The following is a 21,780-nucleotide window of genomic DNA, read 5'->3' as shown; positions in this document are numbered from 1 at the left end:
AAATTAGAGATTGGAAGCACTCATTAAATCAGCTAATCCATCCCTTCCTATCAGCCAGTTCATTCTGTCACCACAGGATTATTTTATATGGTATATTCTTACAGGAAAACTGAAATATCCCAATCCAGCAAGCTACTTAACCAACTAGCTTTAAGCACAGATTAGTCCCATTGACTTCAATGGGACTATACAGGTGCTTAAAATTAAGTATGCACTTAACTATTTTCCTGAATAAGGGCCTGAGTGTTTTTAGAAATCGAAAATTTCCCTTGATAGACAATTTCCTAGTCTAAAAAGTCTTGAAATAACCATTTTCTCCCCCAGTTTATCCTAATACTACTGTTTCTAATGTCTGCAGACATTAGGAACATCTTGGTTTCTCAGTCTTGGTACCCATACCACCCTGAATTCTTCCTTTGCATGAACACAGATATGGCCTTCCAACAGCTGTAGGTGGTTACATCCTCTGACACCATTGGCTAGGCAAAATATATTACATATATTAAAAATAGAAATACAGTATATATAAAAGATGATATAATGTTAAATATAAATATAATAGTATGAAAATATGTTATATATAATTGTTACTAATGCCTTTCCCTTAAATCTATCTTCCTTTTTCTGATTCAGCTAATCAGCTCTTTCTGATGTGGCTTCTCATCTTTAAATGACATACCTAAGACTGGTAAAAACCACCAAAAAACTATATGGTAAAATTAATGAAATTCAGTGACCATAAGAGTAATTTGGTGACAGTAGCCAGGCCATTGATTTAGAGTGTCCTTAGGCCAAGTAGCATCCTTGCAAGATAGGGGACAACCAACAGTCACTTTTCAGGCTTTCCTGTTATAAGCCTCTGAGTCTTTAAGCATTCCTTTACTCTGCTATTAATTATGTGACAAGAAAGAGTAAGAAGCTCTCTAAAAAGGAATCTGGAAATATATCACCATCAAGATGCTTTTTTCCCCCTTTTTTGTCTTTGGTTTAGATTGTTGCAAAGAAATACCGCAACTTTGAATTCCCGACAGAGATGACGGGGCTGTGGCGGTACCTGAAGAATGCATATGCCAGGGATGAATTCACCAACACCTGTGCGGCAGACAAAGAAATTGAGCAAGCCTACGCAGACGTGGCCAAGCGGCTCAGCAAGTCTTAACTGACCTCAGCAGTGGCTCAGTATCCCCTTTTACAGACTCTTCTCCTTGTGGCCTTAAGATATACTTTATCATTATGTTATCTGGTTGGCATCCCTATGACTTCACCTGTTCAAGTGTATTGGTCAGGGACAAATCTGCTTCTCCCTGGAGAAAAGAGAAGGCAGCTCTAGTGTGGGGGGTGGACACCCTTTGAAATCTGAACCTAAGATCTGGCTCAACTAGTATTATTCACAATCAGTATTGGAAATGAGTCCACTTTACTAGTTTCTTCTTTCATGTTGGGGGCATATCACCACCCGTATTCTTCGGAGTTTTAGAAGTAGGACATTAGCTGAAATTTCAAGTAAGAGAGTTAGGAACACATAGCACTGGTTCTTCTGTAGGTTATTTCAAGGACGCTTTTTCTCCCAGTGCTATTGAGATCCTTGAGGCAGGAGCAAAATATGAGAGAGAGAGAGAGGGGTAAAAAAGGAGTTTGACCCTAAAGGAGAAATGCTCTTAGCAGTTATATTTTAAAAAACTCTCTGAATGCATATTCTGTCTTAGCAGGCCCAAGAGTTTATAGGGTATTTATTTTTAACTTGGCGCAAGAGGGGGAAGCCTGAGCGAATATGTCAGACTTGCAGATGCAACTTTGCATAAAATTTGCATGATGCTGTTGGATCCGAATGTTTAAAGCGAAAGAGAGTGAAAGAGCAATTGAGCAGGCAGCCCTTGGAAGAGCGAGGCTCATGCCAAAATGCCCAGTGGATCTGCTAGTTGGTAGAGACACACAGATACAGCAATAATGGGGGCAGCATATTGACTCCAGCGACTACAGAGGGAATTGGCACAGCTAACCAAACCACGTAGGATATTGTCATCTTGACTGTATGGTTGCCAGTTCCTTTATAATTGCTATCTTGGGAAACTTGGATAGGCAGGAGAAAGCTGTCGCTGCACAGGAATTCCAGGCAGGGGAAGTGCTTTCTTCGTGTTGGGCTCCAGATGGGTCACTTTCAAGCACTCATCATCTCACCCCAGGAGAAGTTTGCTTTGAGAGCCTCAAAAAGGACAGGCTAAACCAGAGAAAGGCACATTTCCAGCCAGAAATTCAGCAAGAATGCTAGCAGAAATCCATGCATGATGCCTTAGTCCCGCTCATCCAGGGTTTACTGATCCAGGTTACACGATTCTGAATTAGGCTTGTTTTCTAAAAATGATTATTTTGTTCTATCCGTAGATCTGCCTGACACAATCTGCTTTATACTCGTGATTATTTGCACATTAGTTACTTCAGCAAATTCAGAATGGCAGCTCTTTTGCATGAAACTCACGTGCCCTGATATGTACAGCAGTGCGCATGCCTCTTGATATTCAGTTTGGGGGGATTTATCATTGTTTTCAAAGATAAACCAAAGCTCAGCTGTAACCCGATGTGGCTCCCCTTCTGATCAGAGCTGCTAGAGCTGCACTGATTTGAGGGGTATCCCAAGCTGGTGAGCTGTGACCGAGGGAAACCTCGCAGCAGTCTTGTTTGCGGCCAGAGAGCTGGAGAACTGGATCCAGCATCGAAAGCCAGCCTCTGCCGTGTGATGCTGATGACAATCTGAAGCCATCCTGTTGCTTTGGTGGGATTATTCCACTTTTCACACTAAACCAGCTGGGAGCAGAATGTTGCTCGTTGACTGTGAAGATAGTTTGTGGTTGACTATTGTTTCACATGCAATGGTCAATTTGTTCTGAACTTTCAAAAACTTGGAAGAAAACCCATGAACTCCCAAGTCTTCTCCTAGAATGGGCTAGACTGAAGTGCAGAGGCTCGCACTCTTTAAAATATTGCTGAGAAATCAACTGGCTCAGAGAACGCTAATAGCAGCCAGAAAAATCTAATGAGATTAGAAGTGTCTGCACAAGCACATGTGGCTTGTTAAAAACATTTCCTCATGAGATTGGAATTATTTGTGATTTTTTTTTTTTTTTTGTAAATTAAGGCAATTATTTATTTATTTATTTTAATTGACTCAGTCCTTTCCGTCTGTCTTTCTGATTTTGTTTTGACTCAGCATGCTGGTCAAGATGGCTCTGTCTGTTTAGAAAAGTGTTATTAGTAATGCTGTGCAAATTATTTTCTAGTGAAAAGTCTTCTATCTGATTAATGGTCACTAGGATTTTTTTCCTCTCAGTATGATTTGGCTTGGAGCACTGTGATCAACAGGATCTATATTTTTCTCAGTTGTCTTTTTCCAGGTTTGTACTTCAGTTAGTGGCTTTGCTTAATCACAGTTGCAGTGAATCTTTGAATAAAGACGCAGAGGCAGATGCAGATTCTTGCTCTGTGCTTATTACATTTAACTCCTTAGAGAAGGTTGTTCAAACATGCAGCAGATCTCAGGCAGGGTAACTGAACCAGTTCAGGGTCTGTCCTGATTTCCGTCTCTGAATCTTCACCAATTTGCTGAATCTTGTGGTTCTGAAATGTTCTACTACGTCTTTCTTTAGTTTTGCTAGAAGAGGGCCAAATCAAAATCAGTTCATCTCAGTGACCTCAACTTGCATCTGTTTTTAAAAAATTATGTTTAAAAATGGTTGGGCTTATACCAAAAAGAAAATGAGTTGTTAGTGCAATGAGCTTTTTCTAAGATGATTTGCATGTTCTTAGAATCTTTTTAGGGTTTCATTATAAAATGTGAAAATCCCCAAGCTACCTACCTTTTAATTAATAATAAAAAAAATCCTTGAATATCTTTATTTTTCTAACAATATCCCCCCAAAATCTAGATAAAATATGTTGATGGATATGAGAAAGAATAAGAGGGAATTGAAACAGTTTTCAGCTACCGTGCCTGTTCTGTCTGAATCCAAGTCTCACTCTGCATCCTAACTTTGCATTTTACTCATAACTCTATTATAGGCTGATCCAAGATTATGGACAGGTTCAGGCATTCCCTGACCTTTGTTTGGGTTTGAAATCCAAGCTCATGTTTTCAGATCTGTAGCTTTCACTCACCTTTGTGCTTTTTGGCTTTAGCCATAGTCAGAAGCAGGAAATACTGGAAATCCTACATAGAAAAGTGTTTTGCTAAGATTTTGAGCTCAGTTCTCAAGACTCAGGATCCATCACCAGTGAGATTTTAAAGGGCTCCAGACTCCTTTAGGCAGGGTATTTTTGGTGACCTTCCATTGTATTTAGAATTATAAGTAATAAATATTAATCATACAGGATTGTGTATCTACATTGGGAAGGCAGCATTTCTGAAAAGAATCTAAGTGACAAGACAGACATTGCAGATTTACAATAACTTTGTTCATAAATTTTTTGCAAGATGTAAAGAAAGACATAGTGCAGAGGGGGAAGAAGCCAACAATGTGGATTTAATCATCTACATTTCAGAAATGCAGACCAAATGTCTGTAAAGATGTCCATTTCATACAAACATTTCTTAGATATTTATTTCAAAGCTCCCTGTTCAGTCAATCCAACACTCCATTCATATTGGAACTAATATTGATTTTTCTTCTATTAGCAGTGGTATGGGAGTGCTAGAGGATCTCATATATTAGTTACTCTTATTCTCTGTTAGACTATTTGAATTGCCAAGAGGTCATCTTACTGTACAGGTAGGACTAAAGAAGTATATGTTTCAAGACTATTTAAATGAGGGCTTCTGACAAACATTTTTTCCAATAGAAAGAATCATATAATGATATTGCTTTATCAGGTCTAGTGTGCGATACAGAGCTACAGGTTTACTCCTATGTTTGCTCAGCTGAAAAGCCACTGCCAGGGAGGAATGACAGTCTACATTACAAAGAAACTAGACAACTTTGTTTCCTACAAGAAAGTTCAGCTGAAGTTCACATAGCATTTATTTTGAATATGTATCTATTTTATTTTAACCCCTAGCCACCTTTCCTCCTCTCTCTTCCCTGCTCAAATTAACTCCAAGTTAGCCATAACCATTCTGCCATTTCCTCAGTGCTAAGTAGCAGGTAGCTCATGGATGGGCACATCCCACACACGGGGAAGCGTGTTTTAGCATAACCCATCCATCTTGTGGAATGAAGCAAAGAGAGCCCCCTTTCTGCATCGACTGAGTTTGGCTAATTAGCTGAGCTTAAAGTATTGCAAAAAATTAGGCAGTGGAAATCCCACTCATGTAAGGCTCCAGAAGCACATGGAAACATTCACGTTTTAAAATGAATTGGTGTTTTAAAGAAAAAAATAAGCCCAAAGTCTTGTGTCCTCCTTCATGTGTATTCTTTTAAGCATCAGAAAGTTTGCATTTGTTTATTATTCTGCTAGATATATTCATTATTCTTGAATTGCTTTCGATATTAAGAAATATTTTTGAGCCTTTCTGCTGAATCTTTCATCTCTTCATTAATTTTGATGTCTGCAATGACCTAGTAATTCCAGAGGAGGCAGGAAAGCTGTGAAGCTTATACTTGTTGAGAAGTTGAAGGAGGTAATGATTTTTTTTGGAGAAAACAATATTAAAAGCATTTTTAAAAAATGTGTCTTTTCACCTGGGCTACTTTAACCAAGAGTGATAGACTGTTTAGTCTGGACTGTGATGTTCAGCACAGAACTGAGCAACCCACCGTGTTTAAGGTGGCTTTGCCTAGGGATTTCCCCAGGATACATAGAAGTGTTCTCTCTGGGTCACAAAACTTCCTATTTCCTTGGTCAGGAGGGATCTGCTGGTTTGTATTGGCACTGAACTATGATAGCCACTAACTCAGTGCTAAGCAGTGAAAAGAGGGGTCCTGTTCCCTTCCTTTCCCTTCTAGCTCATGTGCAGGGAGAGCAGAAAGCATTAATCTCTTATTTCCTTGCCTCACAACCCAAGCAACACTCCAGCCCTAGGAAAGCACAGAAACCTCGTCCAACACTGGTTTTCAAAGCTTGATCAGTCCATGTTTTAACATGTGACATAAAGGTCTGAAGAGCCCCGTGTAACTCCTCAGGTACCACGCAGCGTTACAGGACTCGGCAGCGTCTCAGAGACTGCAGCCATCACGTTATTCCCCTGTTGCCCCAAATCATTCCCCTTTCACCGTTTATTGGAGAGATGCTAAAGCTGAAAATACTCCAGAGGATGCACTTGAATGTGGTGTATTTCGAGCCGTGCTCGTCAGCTAACCAGCTCTGAATGATGACATTGTCGCAGCTCAGCAGGTCGTGCCTCTGCTGCCAGATGGACGACCCGTCGCCCGTTGGAGTAGCCGCGCTCGGGTGGGAAACGCTGAAGCTGCTCAGCCAGCGATGGTGCAACCATGATGAAAGGTTTCAGTGCCACCTTTTCTCCAGCCCGGCTCTCTAGCTGATGTGTGTTAGCAGCTCAGCTGGGGCCATGATCCAGCACTAATGAGCATTTCTAGCTTGCAGCATGTGAATAGAGACTACTCATGTGTTTAATGTTAAACATGTGCTTGCCTGCTTGCCTGGATAGGGGCCTAAAAGTCATGACAGAAAAGCCTATATTAATGAAGAGCATTATTATTCTTTCCTTTGAAATCCGGTGGCAGAATTCCCAGTGGGGGAATTCCCAATAGGAATTCCCAGTAGAGCCCAAGGCTACATAAGCACAAAGATGTTTCAAGCGTGAAGATGTCCTCAGAGAACAGAAAACACTCAAGCAGAAAAGGAAGCGGCAGTGATATATAGAGTCTTCCTACAGAAGCAGGACAGGGGACCCAGCTCTGTCCCAGTGGTAACTGGAGGGGCACCACCAGTGCTGTCAGGCTCCATTCTGGTTTGTCATGGGGAGGTTCGGGGCGAACTGGGACCAGGCCACGCTGACAGTGTAACGGCGAGGCGTGTTCTGCTATATCTCCAACCACGCTCCCTATGGTGGTACCCCGCAGTATAATGATGCCTCCATTGTGTCTGCCTCGCTCTTATTATGAAGTGGCTTGTCTAAAGAAAACTAAGAAGGGTGGGGGAATTTTTTTTTTTATATATACATGGAGTAAAAACAATCCAAATATGCTTTAATGGTTCTCAACATGATACTGTCAATTCTCACCACAGGGTGGAATTTGTTAGTGGAAATTAAATTAAATTAAATTAAAACAGAAAAGCTTAGCTATTGCTAATGGGTACTACTGGGAGCCCTAAAAACAGTTTGCAGTGTAGAACCATAACAGGAGTGAACATCCTTTAATTCCCAGAATCACTTGGGTTTCACAGGGTCATTTCAGCCTATTCTGCTGCACTGCTGAGAAGTTGCTCTTTCCCTGTCTCCCTAGGTCTATAAACTCTGAAGAATTTGGGAAATGGCTACGGGCACCACATTAATCTTTCTCTTTTTCACTTTTTTTTTTCCCCTTCATTAAATTAACTACTTTAGTTTGGAAGTAAGCAATAAGTAAATAGAATTTGCAAATAGCAGATTTCTCTACTTTTTCATTAAGGAAGTTTTTAAGAGCTTTCAGGAAATGAGAGGTTATCCCCAGCTTTGGGAATAAACTGTGGTATAAAATATATATAGAAGTGTGATTCTGATTAAATAATTTAAGCAGGAAGATTACAGTTTGTTTTAAGGAGCATGATTAGGACTAAACGAACAGAATGCTCCAGAAATTGCAATAGGGATTTAAGATTCTGTTCCAATCTCCGTTGTTTTGTTTTTTTTTTTATTTACTGATTGCACAACATAGAAACTATATATATATTCACTTTATTTAACTGCATTATTTCATTCAATAATGCTGTAAAGTGTGTTGGGATGGAAGGTGGCATAAAGAGGAAAACTTATACTCTTGAAACAGCACTATTATTTCTGTGTCTTTGATTTTGTTCCCACTGGAATAAACAAGAGCAGCACCATTTAGTTGTGTAGAAGCAGGATCTCAACTTCACAGCTCCAGATAGTTTGGCAGTCTCTGTGGAGGACAGGGTAATTTGCTCTTTAGCAATCTGAGTCTTGCAGTGGGCACAGCGCATTTCGGAAGGCGTCCAGGACCGTCCTTGGGTGAACGGATAGCGTTGCTTGCAAAGGACCACAGTGAATCCCCTGCTGTTATAAAATGAAATTAAGCCATCATGAGATGTGGACTGGCTAACCCTGAACCAGACACATTTGCCTGCAGCGCAGCCGCTAAATTGGTCTGACATCAGGAACCGCAGCGTAAGAGCTTGGCCTCAGAAGTGAGTCAAAGCAGCATCTTTGTCACCAGTCGTTTTCTATTTATAACGACACAGATCTATTTTATAATCACGGGGAGGCACAACAGGAGTGGGCTTTGTTCTGCCTAAATCTCATTTCTCGTGCGGGTGCGTTTAAACACAGCCTTTGGCCCCTTGCCGCACACCACACACACCCAAGGCGGGCAATTCTGGCACAACAATGCACACCCTGTCGTGCTTGAATGCTCAAAGACTCCTGCGCTGAAGCAATAAACTCCTGCTAAATGGCTTAAAAATGTTCCCTTAAGTGTGCTGAGCTGCCACGCTGCCTCACTTCTCATTCCCAATGCCATTTTGTGTCCAAGCCTTGGGTTTCAAATAAACCAGGAGTATATTGCGTCGTTTAGTGCTGGAAATTACTGGGCAATATTAACCATAAGAAATTGGGGTGAAAACCCCCAAACCCCAACCCAACCCTCTTTCCTAGTGCAAAACTGACTGCTTGTGTATGTGACTGTATTTTCAGAGGCTATGAATAAATTCCCAGTAGCTGCTTGGTTTGGTTTCTGGAGAATGGGTCCTCATCTGTGCAAATCCTCAGAGATATGATGGTACCCCCTCACTTTGGTTTTTTTCTTTGTTTTTAAAAAATTGAAGGCTTTTGCTCTCTTTTGCCTAGAAATTTATCATCTAGCGATCAATAGATTTATTTTTGTAGTCTGACTGTTTTCAGTTCTAAAGTCTGAAGATCAAAACCGAGCTGCATAGTGAGATTTAAGGGGGAACAAATGCTTTTTTTTTCCTCAAACCCCACTCATTTTCAAATCCTGACTCATTTTGGGCACAATCCTTGTTACTTTGAGGGGAGTCTGAGGTTGAAAGAGAGGAAGGGGAGCCCACTGTACATGCTACTGTCCTTCCACTGAGAGGGGATAGCAAGAACCAGTCTGGAAGTCCTAAAAGGTATATGGACACGTTTCCCGTCTTCAGTGTGAAAGCAACCTGCACAGAGACCTGAATGGCCCTAAGCTGACCCACAGTTGCTTAAAAATTGCAGTGACATTAAAAAGCAAAATTTGGGATGTGCAGTGACATGACCATCAGGCACGGTACCACTTTGGGGCATTATACAGGAAAAAAAAAATCTCATTTGAAAGGACACTCAAATTTTTAGCTACTGGCCCAGACCCAAGATCAGGACTAGATTTTTTTTCACCCAAAATGTCATTAATCTCAGAAATATCTAATGGCTGTTAGGATTATCACCGCCTGAACTTCTGGGGTAAAAAGCAAAATCAGGAACTCTTAAGGAGAAAGCAGGAATGACCTTCAAACTCAGACCTGGTAAGCTTCAAAGAAAAGACATTTATTTGTAAACAACTATTTTATAGCGGTTGACAGTGAAAAGTAGCTGTGCATCTAGGGGTCTCCACCAGATAAGAAAGAAAGACAGGATAAATTGCTTCACATACTTGTGATTTTCAGTTGAGGGACATCCTCTATTAATGGGTAATTTTAGATTAGACTGTAACCTTTTGGGGTAGGAACTATATATTTCTTCTCTGTATGTGCAGCTCCTAACACAACAGGAGCCTGATTAGAGCCTTTGTGTGCTGCTCTAACCCTCGTAATACATAATAATAGGAATAATATAATTAAAATGTCATTGCAGTTCACCTTTAATATTATGATTGTGCAGCTGTACTCTGTCAACTGTGAATAAAATTAATGTCCTTTTTTTATAATAGCTAGTATATTTTACTATTGAAGAAACAGTTAAATTTAATTTTTAGAAGCAAAAAAGTATCTGCTTATTGTTTCATTTTAAGCTTTTGGATAAATAAGGAAACATTTCTTTTGTATCCTTCAAATGAGCATATGTTAAATGAAGAAATCCACCTTCCTGAATTGGAGCTGTTTATAATCTTAGATTCCAAGAGTGATTAACACCTGATAATTTGAATAAAAGTGGTTTATTTTCTCATTGGGTTATTCCTGAACTTTTGTTTAATTTGTTAATTGTTTTTTTTAAACAGGCAACATTCCCTCAGCTGCAAGAAAAAACGCGCGCTCACAGCTTGAATACAGCCATACTCATCACTGGCTCTAAAAATCGATTAAATAGAAATCAAGGGAAAGTCAGCAAGGACAAGTAAGCTACGTCAGTGCTAGGAGAAGAAACACGGCCAGGGTATAACTTGTGCCTGGTCCCCCAGATGTTGGTGCCATATAGTTAGTGCAGCTGGTGGTACCGTGTTGGCCTGGACCAGAGAGCACTCTCCAAGGCAGGGTCCAAGTGCAGCACACGGGGTATGAGAGGTGGCAGGGTTATAACGCAGGTCTATAAAGTAATGGATGGGGTGAAATGGGGAATGATTATTCAGCACTTCTCATATCACAGATTATGTGTTCCTAATGAAATTATCAAGCAGGAAGTTTAAAGCAAACAGAAGGAAGTGCCTTTTTACAGCATATAATTAAACTTTGGAGCCCTTTACCGGAAGATGCTATGCAGATCAAAATGAATATGGGATTCAAATATGGATATGATAACTTCATGAAGAACACATCAGTTAATGTTGTTAAACATGAAAGTTTGGTTGCAATTTCCAGGTCAAGAAGTCCTTAAATACCAGGGCTGGGAGAAGTAGGTTTCCATTTGCTTTATTTCTTTTATTGCTTCTGCTGCAAGAGGTTAGACACAGCTGAGGTAGGGCTGGGTGGCTTGGCTCCAGGATGGCCTTTCCGCTACGATACACAAATGTGAAGTATTGTAAATTTTATTCCAGCACAAAACTTTTAGTCTAGTTTCCCCAAAGCAAACCACTTCCAGAGAAGCATTAGAGACAGAGGCTCGGAGTCCCTCTCACAGCAAATGACAGGGAATCACGTCCATCTGAAGTAACAAGAGTTCATCATCCACCAGCTGCAACTGGAGAGGAACAAGTAGGATTTCTCCCAGTTTACGTGTCAATTTTTTTTCTGGTCACCAAGGGCTGTACCCTTTAGGCCACATCTCTCTAGTACCACATCTCTCTTGATGGGATGTGTGATATAAAAATGAGAATTTGTTTCAAATTCTTCAAACCCAAGCTGGTAAGTGTCAGTCTAATGTTTCTGCTTTAACTAGTGTTAGAATAACTATTCAGTTGTCCAGAACTGTAGAAGTCCAGGGCCTCGGCTGATTGCTTTTGGACTCAGCTCTCAATGTGCAAGCACCCAGCTGCACCTTCCTAGCAGACGTGGTCTTTCCCTTTCTCTCTGATCGTGGCAGCATGGAGGAAAACCAGGGCATCTGCAAAAGTGACCATTGGGCATATCAAAGAATGAATAAATAAGGTAATGCAATCCCTTTTTCGCCTAATTTGTAACCAGTCCTGAATGGAAGTACAGCTTTGCTGTTCGGTCACTCAACTGCGTGAGGGTTGACCATGGCCAGCACTGCTATGGGTGATTGGTAACGCTGCCATGCATTTTCTCGTAGAAACCCACACCTCGCACAGCTCCATCGTGTCACTGCGTTGCCAGAACCACACGCATGAAACTGCACCATCCTGATGAGCATCTCTGGGAGTGGCCAGTACTGAATGCTTCAAAGCGTGGTGCCAGGAGCCCCAAACCTTGGCGTTTAACATACTGACCACACACACAAGATGTTCCACACTGGAGTTGGTTTTTTAGTGTTTATTTCATTAAAAATAGTTACCTATAGCTCTGGCTTCTCTCATTGTACAAACAAAGCTGACACTGGTCTCAGGCTCTCTGGACAGTGGTCGAGGTGATATTTTACGGTAGTGAGTGAATCAGATCCATTAGGCACTGTGTAAAAAAAAGAGGTTTCTGTGCGTGAGTGATTGTGATTGCAGACCTGAATGATGAAAAATGGGGTGAGTAACAACCTGGATCACTCATCATTTTTTCTGTCTTTATTTTATCATTCCTTATACATCTGCTCCGAACAAGCCCAAGCTTTCCCCTTTCCACAGCTGTGTCTCTATGCTGCTGGTCATTTTTTTGGTCATTTGGTCTCTGAAGGATCGCTTCTACCCAGCTAATCACTGTATCTGACGGGGATTTGTACTGCTGTCTCTCCCCACTTGCCATGTGAAAAATAGAGTCCTTAGCTGCTGGCACCTCTTCCTTCAGGGATGGGGGGGCAAGCTTTGTCAAGGAGGGTTTAGTTTGGTTTTTCTTTTTTATCTCAATACCTGCTGTAACACTCTACACATCCTGCTAGACACGCTGCAATCAGTCCAGTCTGCGCCAGGCAAGAGTTTAGACATTTCAGGTGTCATCCATCCTTCATATCTCGTGCATGCCTTTCCTTTCGTGAGCCCAGCAGATGCCTTTAATTGCCAGCCACTGCTCTTGGCTTTCCAAGAAGTAGCAGAGGAACTATGGAGTCCCTCTGGCGAAGGATGAAACAAAGGGGCCCAGCAGTGTTATGACATTTTCTTGCACTGAATTGGCTTTGGGAAGAATGGGCTCTTTCCTCCCGTTAGATAAGCACAGAAATCTTAAGCAGATGCTTGCAAAACATCAAACAAATATATACTTAAAAAAAATAAATATAGGCTATACCCACATGCCCCATAATCTGGCCAATATTCAGCCACCGCTAACAGTATCTAGCCTTTCTCTGGTGAAGCCTGGAGGAAAAGGAAAAACCCGCAGTCTAGTCACTCCGCAGCAGGATTGCAACTGGCTCCTCCAGCACCATCATCCCAGCGCTGAATGTGGCAATGCCAAGAGCTGGTGGCCAGTCTCTAATCGACCTTGTTGTTCAGCAACTAGAGGGAAACACAGCCCTTCTCTCTCGTGTTGTGTGTACACTCCAGGGGCTTTAATCCATTTAAGTTTCTCCTTAAATCAGCATTGCAGAATGTGAAGGGGAATTTCATGCCATAGGGAAGAAGGTGCAGCAGTCTGGAAAGCCTAAATTGCCAAAAACAAAAAGAAAGGGTGTTTTCTTTAGTGTTTAAGTAACCCTTATGCTCTGAATTTCTAGGGCAGAGATAATAGGGGGGATTTCTTCTAGTTCCCTTGCATTGAAAGCCATAGATTTTGGGAAAAGCTGGATGGAATTATATTCATTGAGAAGTGTGAGAAAGAATTTATAGCAAGAAGTTCCCTTTTCCCCAACCCTTTGTTAAAACAACGTTAAAGAATATTATCGGTGCCAAGGGAAGGACTTTTAAGAACCTGCTGGAGTTCAGGTCACCCATGTAATTCTCATTCACCTCCTTGTGCGGACAGGTTGTGGTACCAGCTTTCATCGGCTCATGTACCACATCCTGCGCAGGTCCTGCCCCGTTTTCTCAGCAATGCATGGTGCTGAGCCTTCTTTATTGCTTATTACTCAGTCTGTTAGGGAGCTCCTTAAGATAGTCGTGGTATCATGTGCTTTCTACAGCAGTGTCATTTGTAATTGCTTCACAAACATTCATTAAATCACTTCATGTATCCCTAAGGGGGACAGGATGACGTTTCACAGCGTGGGAATCAAGACTGAGAACGTCAGATAGGAGTTTTCTCTTCACTTTGGATGCTCAGGTTCACCTATTTAAGCCATGATTTTCCACAGTATGTTGCACAGCACAGCAATTTCAGGGTACTGCTGTACCAACAAATACAATGTGCTGGGACCACTCCCAATCTCCAGGATAAACTGGCACAAGATGGCTCCTGTCCATACTGGCTTTACCCTCCTAAACTGGATGGCTGCCTGCAAACTGCTTATTAGAAACAGGCCTTGGACAAATGAACTTCCAAGCGATGCTGGGGACAGATTTAGTTTGGGAGGGTGCTAGGTGGCCTGAGCCAAGAGGGGTCTCACAGTCTAGACATACATACATACATACATATACACTAAGTAGTAAAGGCAGGTATCTGGGTTACGTTCCCATTGCTTTCAAGTGCAGCTGGGAGCTCTCAGAGCTCCTGCACCTCAACTGTTGCCACCTCAGATCCCAGTGCCACCCTAAGAAGTAGCAAATTTGGCTCAGATGAGCAGTATTTGGTTTTTCCTAAGTTCAGAGTGTTTGACTTTGCAAGTATAGTAAAGTTGTAGTGTAGTTTTCCTTTCTATAATGTTTTGTGTGTGTGTGCATATTTATGCATACACACATACATAAATCTATTTTTACGTGTGTGTGTGTATATACACGCGTGGTGGCATCCTTCCCTCCGAGCGGCATTTTAATTCTGGTATCTGTAATGACCACAGAAAACTGGTGCAGTTGGTATTTGAGCCGCCACAGGGGACCAGCTGGCTTTTGCACCACGTCTCCGCTGAAGCCCAAGTCCTAGGGAGGTTATTTATCACATCGCAGCGAGAATCGTGCTGCCATGCCAGTTTGGCTGGGAAAATTCACTACCTCTTGCCACGGGGCACGATTCCCCAGGGAGGGCCCTGTGGCTGTCAGAGCCAGTTGGATGCCTTGCTCTGCATCCAGCCAGAGCAGCACTCATATTTATGGTGTATGGGCTAAAATCTTTATTCATAAAGCAGCAGCTTTAGCTTTTCATTGTCAACGTGGATGTTGAACTAATCAGAAAGGGGAGCAGGGGAAGGGTGGGGACCGGAAAAGAGGAGTTTGTGGGAACATAACAATGTTAAAGAAAAAACTCTGCTTGCTGTCAGTTAATTCTCTCCATTAGTTACCTCTACCATTATGGATTCATTTTAAGATCCAGACTTCAATATACATAACTTTAAATCACTAACATCCTTCATGGCTCTGTGATTTGCTGGTTCCATATGTAGCCTCTTGGCCCATTGCGTTGGCACAGGTTCAATTCTTGTTCTTCCTTTGGGTTACGATTTCCTTGCTTTGATGGGGGGGGATCGGGAGGGGAAGAAGAGGGAAAGAACAAGAAAGGGATGGTGAGGTAGAAAGCAAATGATGGGGGAGAGGGAAAGAATGGGAGGAAAACAGAGGAGCAAAAGGAAAAGTAGAAATAATACAAATGGAGAGAAACAGCTTAAAATAAATAGGAAGAAGTAAAGAAACAGTGTGGAAAAAGCAGAAAGAGGAAAATGGTGAGAAATGTTGTCATGAGCAGCCATCCATCCCCATCCCGCTGCTTGCGGCAGCGCTGAGATACTGAGGAGCAGGAGGAGAGGGCCGATACAGCCTTTCCCGAGTGCCTGAAATGGCAGTGCCGTGCTGGTGCTCATCCCCTCGCAAACAGGCTCAGTCCCCGCCTGAACTTTATAATTAAGCTCACTGAGATTTTGCTTGGGGTCTGGGCTGACAGCTGTATTGAATTTTGGTTTATTGTGTGATTTATCAGGGCCGTCGATGGGCGTTTGGATGATTTAATGCTGCAAAAATACCTTGGAATGCAACGCACAGCAATATCTGCATTATTAATAACAATAATAATAAAGATAAATGTCCCTCCCCAGAGCATTCGATGGCTGTGCCACTCAATTTAACATTTTAACAGTGGCATGTGGCCTCTCCATGGCACCTGGTAACGTCTGATGGATTTGAGCAGGCAAAGAAAAGGTTATTTGTCAAAAGCTCAGCCTCAAGTGTACGGTATTTTGAAAGCTCCAGGTCAGAGCAGCCTGAGCCGCATTCCTGTCCCTGACATCCAGCGAGACTGAACTTTGTCATGTTATTAAGCTGTCAGCAGCGCTGGGGCGATATTTAGATTTCTGGTGGGAACTCCTTGCACATGCTTGGGGTGCTCTAGTGGGATTATATCAACACCATTGTAAAACACACACAAATGAGCTGTGCTGTAATTACCACATGAAGACCTCGCTTGGCTGGGTTAATCAGCAGAGAATGGAAATACCAGATAAACACAAATGGGCCACCAGGATGTTTATTCCAGTGGCAACAATGCCATTGTTTCCTACAAGACCAGCCTGATTCTGGGGCTCCTCTGGCAGCCAAACCACCGGCTGCTGAGCATCTGTGCCCTGCACGGCAGAGCGGCATGGGGCTCTGCTTCCTCCCCTGCACCAGGGTCCTACAGGCATGAGCAGCAGGACCAGGGCTGGGAAGAGGCAGAGGGACCAAGGGATTTAGGTGACATGATATTTGCTGCTGTAAAAAAAAAAAAGGAAAATGTTTTCTCTACATCCTTGCACCAGTTGCACGCAAAGATCTGCTTTGCGCGAGACTCGTGTGCCCACCAGGTAGGACAGAGGCTGCTTTCTGTGCACCCCTCCCCACGATGCTCTCTGACATGGAAGGGGCAATTACGGCTTTATCAGTTCCAGCTGCCTGTCGGAAAGGGAACGCTTGGGAAAAGCAGCTGTCTGGGGAGTTTTGTTCTGTTGGTTGCCATTCAACAAATCACGTTTTAACATGCTTTTACCGTTTGCTTTTCAGGGAGAGACACAACCTGATGTAAATTGACTGCACCTCCCAGCAGCCACAAACCACGGTGGCCAAGTGGGACCATGGTGGCACCAACCACTCTGGGCAGTGCAGAGGGCTGAGATCCTCCTTCACAAATCCTCCTTTCTCTGCCCAGTACGTCAGACTTGTTTTATCTACATAGCATCTGTGTGCTGTAACTAATGCCACGGATGGTGGTTTGCTAAGAAAACTACTGGGTTGCTGGAAAATGTCCTTGTCCCAGGTGTTTGCTACAACCTCCCCAACTCTGTCCATAGGCAAGGGGTTGCCTGAGCACTCCCTAAGTCGGCGACAGTGTTTATCTGGAGTAGTTTGAATGACCAGTGAGGATGGTTATGCACGAGCCTGCCTGGCTCTGTCAGAAGGTGATGGCAGAGCACTTGGTTAATACCTTCCTCTGGAAAAACTAGAGGGAAACATAAGGGATGGTGACAAATAGTGAATGGGTTTCACCAGCATAGTTTGGCACAGCAAGCTTTGAAAGAGGTTTTCGACACAGCCTGACATCCTATTATAGTAATGTAGCAATAGAATAATGAAAATATATGACGCTCTATGTCAATTATATAATAAGTTCTTGAAGTGACAGTGCTACTCCCACAAATTTGCAATACAAATGGGATAAAGATGTCTTACTGGAGGCTCAATTTGCAGAGAGAGGATTGTCCAGAGATGTTCACTCACCACCCAAATGGCCACGTTAATAGTTCAACCCTCATCTCCTGGACATTAGTGTATGAAGCACAGGATCATCAGTGCCTTCCCATTCTCGGCATAAATAGAGGGGCTTGCAGGAGAGTTTTCTCCTCCATGGAAAGGAAGGGGAGAGGAAAAGGGTGGTGGTGTGTTGCAGGAGAAAGCTAGAGACAGTGTGTTAGGGAGAGAAAGCCAGAGCCAAGAAGGAATGGTGTTTCCTTAGGGCCTTTTGCCATCTGCTGGTTCCACACAAAAGTATATCCAGACCATGCTCTGAAAAGCTCCTCTCTGCATCCCCAAGTGTCCCTGTCTTCACTTATTTCTGGACCATGTAGGATGCCAGACACGGATTAACCATGACAAACTCATTGCTGTTTCTTCCTCTGTGCCACAGCCATCTGTGCCATGCTCCATGTTAGCTCTTGACTTCCCATCTCATGTAGAGGGTTGAGGTCCACCATGCTCACCATTGGCGCTAAAAAATGCAATTGATAAATAATACTGACCAATAAACCCTTATCTCCTCAGTGTCAGCACCACTATAGCAGCTAAAGGAATGGACATCACAGATCTGCTCCTCTCCTGCCTTTATCCACCCCGTAGTGAGGCCACTGAAATCCTGATGTCTCCCAGGAGTACCCTGAGAGCTACAAGGGTGGCTCATCACCTGTAGTGAACTGGCCAGGCACCTCTTGCTGCACTGATGACTTGGGGTCAAGGGCACCGCTCATTTTTATCATCAGTTTTGGAAAATTTGAATGCACAGATCATAGATCATCTGCGCGTGACTCCTCTGTTAGGGACTTTTCTGAGCAATGTCTATCCCAGATGAAAAACATTTTTCAGCCAAAAGGAAATTCTCATTCAAAAATGTAATCTTGTCAAAATTTTCCATATAAAATTGCTGGTTTGGACACACACTCAAATCCTCACCAAAACAATTAATCTTCATTTACTAACCAGTATACCAAAGTAAAGTATCTCCAGTCAGTATTTGGAAATGAAATTACATTTTTAAGTGAGATGGCAGCTCCAAAGGAATTGTTCCTTCCAGTGCACCAAAACAGGCTATTTTTGGCCCACAGTCATTGTCACCTTGTGTTCTCCCTGCTTGCTTTACTCATTTGCTGTCCTCTGACACGTGGGCTGGGTGAACATCTTCATTTGTGTGTACTGTGGCACATAACACAGGGGACCCACAATTTACTACTGATGAAATATGAATGAAGAGGAGGAATAAATGGTCTCTGCCTCAGTCTCAGAGGGGTGGGCGCAGAAGCCCCCAGCTTCTTTTTGCAGGTGCTCAAAGCTGGCCAGATGCAGCTTGGATTGAATCTTTTGTTTCTTTGACTCCCACTTGAAAAAAATGTATGGTCACATACTTATTCTTAAATCCAGGGTTGAAGTCAAGGGGATTATATGGTCTGTTGATCTAGGAAAGAGTTTAGCATGTGCTTGAAGACATGCTCATTTGGTTTACTGAATGGGAGCATTTCCACTGAGTTTTAAAAGAGAGTGATTGATTAAAAAAAAAAAAAAAAAGCCAAGATAAGGGAGAAGGTCAATGTCACTGGATGGGGGTGACACAGCAAGAGAAGCACCTTCAGATAGCTCCGTCCCCTGAACAGCACTGATCAGCACCTTTAAAAGTCAGTTCTTTAAAGTGTCCACAGCCAGGCACTAAAAACTAGTGAAAAATAAATCATTAGGGATATCTGAAACATAAAGATATGTAGACAATAGAATTTGGAATAACGAGGAGTTATGCACCGATGAATTGTTCACTATGCAGCCCATGTTTTCCTTGTTGTTTTATGAAATGTCTTAAGCAGGAAAATAAGAAAATAAACACCTTTGCTCCCAGTATGCTTGAGCATTGCATGTTTCATGTTCTGCAGTACCAAGATTTCTTGCCTTGGCACTTGCTTTCTCTTTGCCATCAGTCAAGATCTTCTGCAGCTTCAGAAGAAAAGGCATCACATATTATTTTCCTCATAGCTGCAAAACCAAAATATTTAAGAGAAAATGTAGAGCTCACTTGAAAAAGAGGGTTAAAAGTGTTCCCCCGCAAAATGGAAAATATTGTGACATTTGAAAGATTATTATTCCTGGGACTCAAGATTTTTACCAGTGATCTGCATCTGTAGCCTTTCCCAAAACACTCTATCATCAAATGATTCAATGTCATCATCAAAGAATTTTTGGCTACTGACTTTCCTTTAATAATAGTTGAGAAGTTTAATGAAAGGAAAGATCTGCATAGATTTCTTCCTAAATTGGATGAAATCCTGCCTTTTTCTTTTCTTTTTTTTTTCTTCCTTTTTTTTTGGTAATATTTCTGCTCAGAGAAAATTATAGCCTCTGGTGCCAGTGATGTGCTCTGTATGTTTTGTTTATTACAGCAGTTTTAACTGGAACCATGGGTGAGGGAGTATCATTATAAAATTCTTGATACCCCTGACATATTTGTGCAAACATAGTTGTGGGCACCGAAGGCAGCGGAGGAGATGACATTTTCAAAGCGTTTTCTCCTTATTTTAAGCATCTGCTCAGTCACTCAAATGCGGTACATGCCCACGTGCTCTCTAGGCAGAGAGAAACCGAGGTCCTGGTTCAGAGCGGACATCTGACCTCGCGTGTCCAACCCCACCGGAGCCGAAGCCGGTTTTCTGCAGCTGCCTCTCCAGCTGAGCCGTGGCTTGGTGGTGGTACCAGGGTGGTCAACCCCTTCCTGGTGTTTGCCGTCACTGCGTCAGGAGCATCGTGAGGAGTTGTGTGGCTTCCCACAGGAGGACAGCGTGGAGTTGTACAAACCAGGAGTGATTGCAGTTTGTAGTAAAAACTTCCCAGGCGCGCAGGCTACAGGTGTAGGAACAGGTGGTTGCACCACCTTTGTGAATAGCAGGTGTTGGGTCCCAGAGAGCTACAAATTCATGCCACGTCTGCCATGCCTGTGAAGATGAGCTCTGGAAATCAGGCCTGCTGACGCTCTCTTTGCAATTCTCTATATTTATTTATTTTCTATTTTTTAGCACTGAATTGCTTCTGACTCCTTGTAGGACTGCAGGAGGTGACAGGTGTGGAGGAGATAGATAAACAAGAAACTTTGAAATGCAAGGGGCCAGGTTTTCTAAAGAGCCAGGAGCTGGATTTCTTCCCATTCAGTATCTACAGGCTGGGCCAGATTTTCCAATGAACAGAGCCAGCAGCACTGGCTGTGTCCCACCCGGACACTGGTACCCCACTCTGCAAAAAGCTTCACCCACAAAGACGTTAAACCCTCTTAGAAACCTGGCTGCTGTGAATCACAGGTCTGCTTATTTATTTATATTACTCTAAACCATGAGGATCAATTAGCTGATGGCGATGCGGAGGGAGAGGGAACTGAGATTGTTATTTAACTCCAGGAACTGCTGTATCAGTAAGGGCTGTGCGTTGCCTCTGCAGAGCCCAGCGCACCTTGGTGTGACCCTGCTAATTTGGGGGCTCACACCAGACCCTTGGGGCTTGTCCTCATCTAACGTTGGCTACCTCAGACCAAGGTGTCTCTGCCATCAGTGCTGTGAGATGAGCACCTCCACAAAGCTGTTTACCTTGGTGGTTGTAGCCACATCTCTCAGGGTGGGAGGAACCAGCTTCTCTTCCAGAGTGCCATCTCAGACTATGCCTTTAGCTTTATGATGGGTGAAGTCAAGTGAGAATAATCTCATGTGGAGAGGAATGGGACTATGGGTGGCCTCAGCTGAAGCACTGGGCTTGTACACTTTGCTAGATTGGGCAATGAGCAGCTGCTATAACCAACCCCCAAGGTTATCTGCAGTTATATTCACTGAACCACCCCTCTGAAAAGGATAAATTCTGCTCCAGCCCCAGAAAGGCTCCCCTCATTGCAGTGCCATAGGTCAGCGATGAGGAGATATATAAATGAGAACACATTTGTCCCTCCAATGGTAGAGGTAGCTGCCAGCAAAATGTGATGAGTAGGAAGTAAACCAAGCGTGAGCCATAGACATCCCCCACTGGAGCCAGGAGAAAAGTTGTTATTGACATCTCTGCAAATCAGGGCTGAGCCAGACGAGGGCTGTGAAGAGAGAGCCCTCTGTGCTGCAAGGTTGTGTTGGTCTACAACCAAGGAGGGGAATAATCTGTAGCCTACAAGATCCCTGCTGGGCAGTGCAAAGACAAATTTCTCTTTCATCAGCACAACTGGCATTAATCTGGATTTGTTCTAGTACAAAAAAAAGAAATAAATTCACTCTGTACTTTCCCCGTCCTCTCTCCTTCCCCCAACCCCTGAATATGCATTAAAAATGAGTCCTGAGCCCTGTTCTGAAGAACCGACAACTTGAGGTCCACATGCTGGGAGCATTTGGGAAATGTTTATATGACAGGGTCATCATCTGAGACACAGAAGAGGAGGTGGGGGGAA

At 42.9% G+C, this 21,780-nt stretch overlaps 1 protein-coding gene across 2 annotated transcripts in view; it reads left to right on the top strand.

Moving 5' to 3' along the window:
- Nucleotides 1-10,258, top strand: part of CLIC5 (chloride intracellular channel 5) — an 81,488-nt gene extending 71,230 nt beyond the window's left edge. For both annotated transcript variants that reach the window (XM_041128883.1, XM_030037796.1), the window contains exon 6: nucleotides 992-10,258. In XM_041128883.1, coding sequence (XP_040984817.1) covers nucleotides 992-1,159 — 168 coding nt within the window. In that variant the 3' untranslated portion in view covers nucleotides 1,160-10,258. The remainder of the gene's footprint in view (nucleotides 1-991) is intronic.
- The last annotated feature ends 11,522 nt before the right edge of the window (nucleotides 10,259-21,780 follow it).

This window comes from Aquila chrysaetos, chromosome 15 (genome assembly GCF_900496995.4).
Source record: "Aquila chrysaetos chrysaetos chromosome 15, bAquChr1.4, whole genome shotgun sequence".
Lineage (NCBI taxonomy): Eukaryota > Metazoa > Chordata > Aves > Accipitriformes > Accipitridae > Aquila > Aquila chrysaetos.
The sequence above is the reverse complement of the archived record's forward strand: the minus strand, read 5'-3'. Positions and strand labels throughout refer to the sequence as shown.